Source organism: Ostrea edulis, chromosome 9 (genome assembly GCF_947568905.1).
Source record: "Ostrea edulis chromosome 9, xbOstEdul1.1, whole genome shotgun sequence".
Classification (NCBI taxonomy): Eukaryota; Metazoa; Mollusca; class Bivalvia; order Ostreida; family Ostreidae; genus Ostrea; species Ostrea edulis.
Window position 1 is genome coordinate 38431329 of NC_079172.1, and position 7441 is coordinate 38438769.

At 33.1% G+C, this 7441-nt stretch overlaps 1 protein-coding gene across 1 annotated transcript in view; it reads right to left on the reverse strand.

The window, feature by feature from the left end:
* Window positions 1–115: 115 nt before the first annotated feature.
* LOC125658217 (casein kinase I-like) overlaps window positions 116–7441 on the reverse strand; it is a 19758-nt gene continuing 12432 nt past the window's right edge. The window contains exons 7-8 of the mRNA XM_048889380.2: window positions 7158–7374; window positions 116–4998 (exon numbers count right to left, since the gene is read on the reverse strand). Of these exons, the coding sequence (XP_048745337.1) occupies window positions 4991–4998; window positions 7158–7374 (225 nt within the window). The 3' untranslated portion in view covers window positions 116–4990. The remainder of the gene's footprint in view (window positions 4999–7157; window positions 7375–7441) is intronic.

Sequence of the window (7441 nt, forward strand, 5' to 3'; positions counted from 1 at the left end):
AGATGAAAATGTGAAAAGTTTACAAACAAACAGAAAGACAAAAGGTGATCAGAAAAGCTCACTTAGAGCTTTCAGCTCAGGTGAGCTAAAATCAACACATTGAACTGCAATTAAATCAGATTCAGAATTTATTTTCACCTTGTTTGACAACTGATAAACATAGTATTGGTCAGCATGATGGAATAAAAAACACTAATACATCAAATTTAGTATTCAGTACCGGAGCAATTTTCACGCTGCTTGCATTTCACATATTTAAATTGAAAGTCAATTGGCAAACATTATGCTCACAGGTGTCCTTTCATAATATAACTTAACAAAACTCACTGACAACTTGCTTGTTTTCAAAATACTACTACAGGATAAAAATTCAACAAAGTGTACCATACTTCACATGTGCGTGTAGTTCAGAAAAAGAAATTTTACAGTGTGAGAAAACCAGTGAACTGTCATACAATATATTAAAAGAGAGCCCACCCAAAATCATGGCTTTAAATGTCGATATCTCAAGCTTGAATTCCGTACAGTACACACAAATTTGGCAAAAATGTAATATAATGAGAAATCTCCATGTAAAATGTTTGTTTGAACTGCTTCTAATGCGGAGATAGCCATTGCTTGACTATTAATAAGTGCTCTCCAGTTAAAAAAAAACAATGTCCATACTTAGCATAGCATACTATATTTAGGTATTTCACAAATTCTCTAGTCGCAAAACAATATTATTCAGTGCTATAAAAACAGAATCTAACTCAAGTAATTTCATACAAATTTCAGCTGTTGGTGAATCCCTGTACATATCATGTAAAGAAATTATTTCTTGGAAAAGGTACAGGGGCTGTGTGTGTGGAGGGACTAATTAAATGGGAAAGGGGTAGTGATGGCGGGGGGGATGATATTTTTTTTAAAGAACAGTTAAATTTTTGGGGTGTTTTAAGATTTGCTATTAAAGTCTTTGGTGCATTTGTAAACATAGATTTTCTTTCTACACAATTTTCGCAATCTTAAAATACATGGTAAATATTGCTAAAATGGGAGAGAACGATCTATATTTTTCTCATATGTAATGATGAGAGAAATATAAAAATCATGTAATTTTCTGAATGGTAGGGTTACATTCATATTTTGCACACTGAATTTTCATAAAAAACTATTCACATGTTGATATTTTGAAAACAAATATGCATATATATAAATCTATATATTGCACATTTTAAACATTGCAAAATAAGAAGCTACTGTTAATTTTAAAATGAATGAAAAATAATCTTTCTGCAGAAGAATCCATGAATCCAGTGAGGTAAAAATCACTGCACTGTGACAATGCATGTTTATAATCATGTAAAGAGAAAGAAAATGCAAAAATTCACTTATGTAGTGAATAGGATTCAAAATTATATTAAAATATTTTACCCTCAATATGTACTTGCATATGAGGTTTTCCAAACATAAAATCAGTGCACCTTAAACACTATAAAACCAGTTTGTGACACAAAATGTGAAATTTCATTTCAAAATAATACTTGATGCATTTAAAAGTACCATATATTCTAACAAAACTTGGCTATAGTGTTGAAAACAAAACGCAGAAAACAAAATGTGCTCTTTAAAGAACAAAAAGTGATTTCACACAATACGATTTATAACAAAGAAGATATCACTTTTGGCAGTAGTTGAAAAATGAATTCAATTGCACAATGATAAAATCACAACAGTACAGTTAATAAAGGAAGCAAGATTGATAGAATCACACTATTAATATTGTCTGCAACGGGAGAGGGATACCCTAAGGATAGAACCACACTATTAATATTGTCTGCAACAGGAGAGGGATACCCTAAGGATAGAACCACACTATTAATATTGTCTGTAACAGGAGAGGGATTGGATAGTCATACTGATATTATTATCCTTCAGAATAATACAGTCAATTTCATTGGTCGATTCGTGATGTCTCCCTCACGTACAGGGTGACAACTGTGTTGTCTCCCTTTAGAAGATAAATTCTAATGTCACAAGCAAGAAAGCTCTATAAAGATAATTAAAAAAATTTGGGATTGTTAATCATTAACTTTAGCGTCAACATTAACAGTCACAAATAACAATCGAGAAGTGCAATATTCCCAATCTAATGCAATTTTCTTGATGTTGAAACCCGTTACGAAATGTTTACGTTTGACATTATATTTTTGCATCATTCTACTGCGACATCACAATTGAAGGTGTTCCCTCGTTTAACTCTCTTAAACTCCAGTGATTTGCTTTCATTACATAATATATCTAATAAACATATGGTATTCAGTGTAAAACAAAATTGGGCATGTAGTTGAGGGTAACATTGATTTTACTCCTCGAAAACTATTGAAAATTTATCAGAATTTTCTGCAGAAAGTTGTTACAAATTTGTGGACATATTAAATTTTTAAAAAAATATATGGTACAAGTCAATATATGTGTGATAGTGTTTTTTAACGTTCAGATTCTTCAGGATAATAAAACTATTATGGACTGTTTATCAGGAGATGTCACAAATTATCAGGTCTGAGTAGGGTTATCACCCTCGGGCACATAGGCACCCTCGGGTGATAACTGTACTAAGACCCGATAATTTGTGATGTCTCCCTGCTAAACAGTCCATAATTGTATATTGTCTGTAACGGGAGAGGGATTGGATAGAGTGTTCATAACAGATGTGAGATTACTGAACAGGCACTAAGTCACTGCAATGAAAACACAATCCGAGGAAGCGAATGGCATTTCATTGGTAACTATGGTTATTTGATTAATCTCAGGTACACGATTAAAGCAGCACAATACAATATATAGGCAACATTTTCCCCATCTCCTGTAAGTAGATTTTGATCTAATAATTTGATAAATTAGTTAATTGATAAAAATTTTCATCAAATAATATGTTAACAAAATTCACTCTACTTGACATAATAAATCTACTATAGATGTATTTTCCTTAAGAATCTTATTTCATTCAGCAGTTTGCTTTCACCAATAACAACAAAACAAAAATGTACAAATTAAGGAATGGATGCAAATGTAGAGCAACTTGTGGAGGGGGGGGGGGATTACCCCCTCATCCATTTTATAATTCCAGTCACTGATCTAGTTCCTGCATAAGCTGTGGAATTATTTACCTTTGTTTGGCAAATTTTCATAACATTCAAGGGTCATAATTTCATATGTATGATTTCTGTACAGTGAAACATTGTACAAAATGTCTTATTTTGCCAAGGTTTAAAATTTGTGGCATAAGGCTTCTTTCCAGGTCAAGGGCTTGTGATCCACCACATTTTTCACAATCCTATGATAAATAAAGTTGAAATTTTCAGGGTTGGATATCTGAACTCTGATTGGTTCCATGTGCAATTGCATGATCAAATCAAATTCATCCTCTTTTTTAACATATAAAAACAGATAATAGTTGATTTATGTTAATTTGAACTTATCATGGACACCATTGAAAATGATATCCGTAATGTGGTGACAGAAAAGAATAAAAAAAATTCCAACTCTTTTCACAGCTTTTGGTCAACTTGTCATAGTCCTTGTGAATGTCTTAAATTCTGAGTAAATGTGTCTCAAAAGTTCCAACAAAATCAACAATCTAAGTAAGATCAGGTGCAAGATCCACTCATATAATCACTAAACAAACATGAAGAAACATGAACTCTGATTGGCTAAAAATGGAGGTCCCGCTCAGGTCAAAATTATGTTTATTGCTACGTGTAAGTGGTGATATCAGTAACAGCCTTATAGGAAGTGTAATCTATTGAATTGAAAAAAAGAAAATTGGGGACTGAAAATATTATTCAAGCCAGTAGTTAGTCAGAAAATATATCCAAAAATGAAAAAAATCCCGATAAATACATACCACAATGAAAAACTTTCTTCCTGTTAAATTGTATGCACATGAAAAGTCTAACCAAAACCTTACAAAGCATTAAAAAAACTATATAAAATTAAAAATCAGATCAATTGTTTAAAAATGTTCACTGCACACATACATGTAACATACAAAATATAATTGGCAAATAAAATACATGATTTTACTGGGGATGTTTTAAAAAAGAATACCACTGTATGTCTACATTTCAACAGATTGTTTACAGATAAAAGATTGACCTTGACATAACCTTGGATAAATGTGCAAATCATAACAGCTAGCACATATATAATACATGTTCATAAAGTGGTAAAAATAAGGGCTAGTGCAAGTTATATATTGACAGTGTTCATTCAAAATCAACAACACACAGATACTTTGTTAATAATGTAACTCATTTAAAACAATATCCATAACTTTAGACAACTCAAAATCATTTACGCATGGACCAATCTAATACAAAATTTTTGAAACACCCTCGATGCACTATATTCTTTATTCTTCCAAAAATTTAAAACAAATATTACTAAATGAAAATAATTACGAAGACTGATGTATCCAAATTTCATAATCATGATGCCAGGAACATACATTCTATAAACTATAGATTTACATGTAAAAATACAACTTATGTAAAGTCAAATTGTAAAAGTATGTTGAACACATTCTTACTGGGTTAAAAATTTACATACAACCAGATGTACCATATCAAAATCACTCAGTTAGCAATCAGATCATATATACAGCAATTTGAATAGCACATTCACTTCATGATTATAGTTTAGAAAGCTCTGTCTCCAGCACAAAAATGAAAATTAATGGCTGTGTTTTCAATGTTTCACATTTTAGAGTCTTCAAGACAGGATACACACACACAGTTACCAATAGTAACAGAAGATTTACAGTTATCACTAGCGCCCTCTGTAGAGAGCTATCACAGCAATCAAACAGTGACCCATGGTGGAGAACTTGTTTGGTCACATGACTCTGTATAGTGGTATTAATCAGCCACTCTGGAGTGGTACTGCAGATAGTATGAAAAAGTTGAGAAGAATTCACAATGTCTCTGCTATTGCCATTTTCTCTTTTACTTCAACGACCTGTGAAATATATTATTGATGTAACCACATGTTCTCTGAACTGCATTTAAAATAAACTTCCACAGCTATTTCCGTTCTACACTATCTATGGAAAATAAAGGCAGCATAAAGTTTAACATGACAATTGTATATATACATCTTGCACTGGGATATACAGTATAATTTGTCCAAACTGGCCTCTGAGTACTCCGGCATCAATTTCGGCCACAAAATATAGTCCCTAACATTTCTTTAACAAATACTTTATAAATGATTCCCTGTACTCTGGATACTGTGTATTCTGTATATCAGCCGGCTTACACAGTCCCAACTGCTATCAATTATAGCTTTATTTATCTTGTGTATGAGGTAATGGTGCATGGGCCTCCCCCATAACGACAGAGACAAGAACTGACGTTAAAAGACAAAGTTCAATTAATCAATGAATTCGATACATTCTTGAAATGAAACAAAATCGTTAACAATGCAGTCATGTTTTCCAAAAGCAGGGTTTCCCCTCATGGACTTTCTTGGAGCTCTCTGGTGAGTCAGACAGTGATGATATACAATTAGTTAGCTCAACTCATCATGTCCGGTCGATCACTTTGCATTACATCAGTTTCCATTTAACAAATGAGAAAGTTGAAAGTGATATTTCCATTAAAGAAATTTATGATGTAAGCTGGGTAAGACAAATTTTAGACGAACACAACACAACACAAACTTGACGAACGTACATAATGTAGCACTTGAGGACGGCAATGATGTAGAAGAAATCGACAATTTACCAACAGAAAAGTATGCGAATAATTTCCAGATTTTAGACTGTTTACTTTTTCAAAAGAACACAACGATAAAATACTGAAATTTATATTTTTTAATTTTAAATTCTTTTGTGATATAATAAAACGTTAGCAAGCATTACACACGTATGCATAGACAGTGAATACAAGGGAAGCAACTCTCATAGCACTCCGGACTCTGTGTAAACCAGCCAATTTCTTTGGAACCACACACAGCCGATTTAGACAGATTATACTGCATATAACTGAGCAAGACGGGGAAAACACAGCTTGTGTTCTGCTCTGATTCTAAGAATTTGTTCACAGGTTTGGTTTTCACTATTGCATCAAGCTTAACAGGCACCACCTGTAAATCTCTTGCAGACAGTGCAGTGCCTGAAGATGTCACCAAGACTTTGGTGTGTGTCAGAGGCCCAGAATACAGCTATATGTAGACACATTATTTATCGCGACAAGAGTTTTATATTTACATTTCTAACCGTTTCCTTTGTGATAAGCCTTTGAAGCTGACCAATCTGCTAATTAACACAACTTACAACTGGATGTAAATTTCTCAGTTCATGCCAAATAAAAGGTCAGTGGGCGGGGACTATGGAAATTAACATAGAATGTTGTATATTTTAATTCTACTAGGCAGTGTTTGATGTGCTGATTTTATATTTTCATTTTTATTTCAAATATACAATGTAAATATAAGGAATCACTGTCTACATTGATGGGTATGTAAGGTGATTAATGACAATGGAAAATGTGATAAATAAATCAAGTTAATCACTTCACATACCTGACAACAAGACAGTGATTCCTTATACTGATTCTTTATTTCCTACATGTCTGTGTCACAGTTTTATAATGTGTAAATTGCCCAAACTTGCTTAATGTCATATACAATGAGAGTAGATTCTACTTTCAATTTCTAATCCAAATTTCTTGAGAGGATTCAATTTGTTAATAACTACATAAACACAAAATTATTCATGAAAACCTTTTTGCATCAAGGTAACTTGATGAATTTCCGTGAAGGAATTTTTTTTTACAGCAATATTGTTCATACCACTCACACTGATAAAAACTGGTCCCCAAGAGAAAAATTCGAGCAGGAAGCTGAATAATACATCCTTTGTATAAAACTGGTTCCCTGCCCCGAGAAAGATATGAGCAGTAAGCTGTATAATTCACATCCTTTGTATAAAACTGGTCCCCCAGAAAAAGATATGAGCAGTAAGATGAACAATTCATATCCTTTGTATAAAACTGGTCCCCCAGAGAAAGATATGAGCAGTAAGCTGTATAATTCATCCTTTGTATAAAACTGGTTTCCTGCCCGGAGAAAGATATGAGCAGTAAGCTGTATAATTCATCCTTTGTATAACTTACCAGCCGTTGCCATGTGAGTTGTTCCTCCGTTCATGACTGTTGCAGAGTTAGCTGCCTTTTGTTTGAGCATTGTCCAGTCAAATACATAATCGTACTGATAATTTAATGTCCGGAATAGAATTCGGAACAACTGTCTCAGGTACATGTAGTCCGGGGCCTCCTCGAATCGCAATCCTCGTGTGTAATTCAGGTACATGGCGAATTCCGCAGGATATCCCTGTTATAAACACAAATACAATATGTCAGAAAATGTTCTTGTGGATTTTAAGCCTGAGTACTGGTAA